Source organism: Plectropomus leopardus, unplaced genomic scaffold (genome assembly GCF_008729295.1).
Source record: "Plectropomus leopardus isolate mb unplaced genomic scaffold, YSFRI_Pleo_2.0 unplaced_scaffold29813, whole genome shotgun sequence".
NCBI lineage: Eukaryota > Metazoa > Chordata > Actinopteri > Perciformes > Serranidae > Plectropomus > Plectropomus leopardus.
The window spans coordinates 1-2,370 of NW_024632505.1; the positions used below are offsets into that span (position 1 = coordinate 1).

The 2,370-nt window shown below is 45.5% G+C and overlaps 1 protein-coding gene across 1 annotated transcript; it reads right to left on the reverse strand.

Annotated features, from left to right (window-relative positions):
- Nucleotides 1-83: 83 nt before the first annotated feature.
- On the reverse strand, nt 84-2,364 carry LOC121938540. Its single transcript, XM_042481772.1, has 3 exons — nt 1,230-2,364; nt 895-1,131; nt 84-326 (listed from the first exon to the last, which is right to left on the reverse strand). Exons 1-3 carry the CDS (start codon nt 2,256-2,258, stop codon nt 84-86), a joined length of 1,509 nt encoding a protein of 502 aa, XP_042337706.1. The 5' UTR covers nt 2,259-2,364.
- Nucleotides 2,365-2,370: the final 6 nt, after the last annotated feature.

A 2,370-nucleotide genomic window follows, 5' to 3' on the forward strand; every position in this document is an offset into this window, starting at 1 on the left:
GTGGTAGCACTGTAAATAAAAACACCAGCATTAAACATTTTCTTCATGAATAAATCATGCATGCACACATCTTACAGAGCAGTTCAAGTGTTGATAGTCACCTCTTCAGAGTCAGGATAGCCCGGTTTAATGACGACATGGATGGTGGCGAGAGACCCAGATGATGCTGATAATCCAAACTGGATAATGCTCTCAGTTAACACTTGGATGGCTTCTGTCAGCGGGTAATTTAAAATTATTCCCGGTCCAATAATTGGAAAAGCCACTGAGCTCAAACGCTGCTGTACACAGAGGTCCACACACTTCTTCAGCCCATTGCCAAGTGCCTGCGACCCAAAAAATATATATCTTCTCAGTTTGAAGTTACCCCTGCATTGGACATCTCTCTAAAATGTGTTGACATATGCTACCATGGAGCATGGTAGTAACTGTGAAACTCTGAGCTGATACTGATGTTTGAAATAACAATTTGACCTATTGCAGATACAGATATTTTTAATCATCTTTATTATCATCATTTACCCCTTTGTGCCGCCATATCTCTTATATCTGTTTCATATTGCTGTGAAAACATCACCAAATTTCCCCTTCAAACAACTGTATTAATAACTGTGTAATTTACTCAATAGTCATCTTTTTTTCTGAATAGAGCTTGAATACATCATAATGTTACTCACCGCAGTTCCCGTGAGCTGTTAGCTCTGGCCGCTGTTTTTTTGTATTTTATACGCACAAACTTTTACCCAGCAGTGTGGCCGAAGGCCATCCAACATTTATTCAGCAAACTAAATATGCAATGCAGTTGGTGCATTGCAGGTGTTAATTTTGGACCCTGCCCTGGACCATGGTGTTTTCTATCCAACACTTTAAAGTCCACCAAGTTCTTCACTTTACCTTCACACTCTGACCCAGGACTCCATCCCACGGCATGCACTCAATGAAGAAGAGTTTTGAGCATCCCAGAAATGGAGGCGCATCAACCTGCAGAACATCACCGGGGACGACGGTACAATTTGCTGCCGCAGAGTCGAACTTTAACTTGATTGCACTCCCGGCTTTATGTAGCAGGCATTTACCAATTTTAGAAGAATTCAGCTGCTTGTTCAGCATGGGTGCCACCAACACGTTCACCTGTGGAAATGTGTGAGTGATGTGAGTCAGTGTGAATCAGTGTGAGTGGCTGCATCAACGCTGTATTATTTTATGTAAAGGAGAATAGAAATTCAAACCTGCTCATCCTCCAAACTGCCAAGCCTGATCTCCAGATTGATTTTAGTGATTGGTGTGCCTCCTAAAGTTTTCTGCCACACTCTTGAAGGCGGGGTGGGCCAGCATGCGGAGCTGCTGGTGAAGAGGCTGCTGGTGCTTTGGGGTTTACTTTCCAAATCTGGGGAGTGCACACGTTGTTTTTCCCTGATAATAACCTGACAGGAGCTCTCTACCAGCTCTTTGCTCAATTTACCCTCTGCTTGAAAGTACTGCAGGGCCCCTGGGCCGTCTAGAACCAATGTTTCTGACTTTAGACTGGCTAGAGCTGCACTTAGGGCCTGCACGGCCTCTTGGACTTGACAGTTGGGACCAGACACAAGCACACAGGGGTACGGAAAGGACGAGGCTCTTAGCGTCACCTTGGTCTTCTTCATGCCAATCATGTCTGTGATTTTATCAAAACAGTCGAGCAGTTCAGGACGTAGTTGCAGTGTTTCTTGAGTAATGGCCTGGTTCATCTGGTAGTCATTCAAAACCTCTTTGAGCTTGTTCACATTTTTGCTGTAGCCCACAAGTTGTACATCTGTAGCTGTGGCTCCACTGAGTCCTGGGATGAAGCTGACGTCCACTCTGAGCTCTCGACTGTTTGCCTCGTTTTTGGCTTTGTTGAGGAGTTCCTTCACTCTGTCTAGATCTGAAGATGCAGCCTCCTGCAGCGGCACATTGGCCAGAATCAGGTCTCTTTGCAGCAGCATCTCCGCCTCATTTAAGGCATCAGAGGATAAACTGGCAAAGACAAGGTCTGACCCCACCTCAAGAGAAACGGGACTTCTGAAGATCTGCCGGAAGCGAGCTTGGTACTTCGACATGGCACCGCTGGATGTTATGAAGTTCATCAAAGCCGTGCTGAGCTTAACTCTCTTTTCTTTGACCTTTTTGATCAGTTCATCCAGTTTATAAGCTCCTGACTGCACCTCTGCGTCAGGGCCCTCTAAGATGACCCTGCCACTGCCTATGAAGACTTTAACTTCTGGATGAAGTGTACACATATCCCGACTAAACTCATCCTCTACCAGTTGAAACCGCTTCTCCACAACTGGTATTTCTTTCTGGGTTGGCACACTCTTTTCCAGGAGGGCGATCCTCTCGTTCACAGCCTCA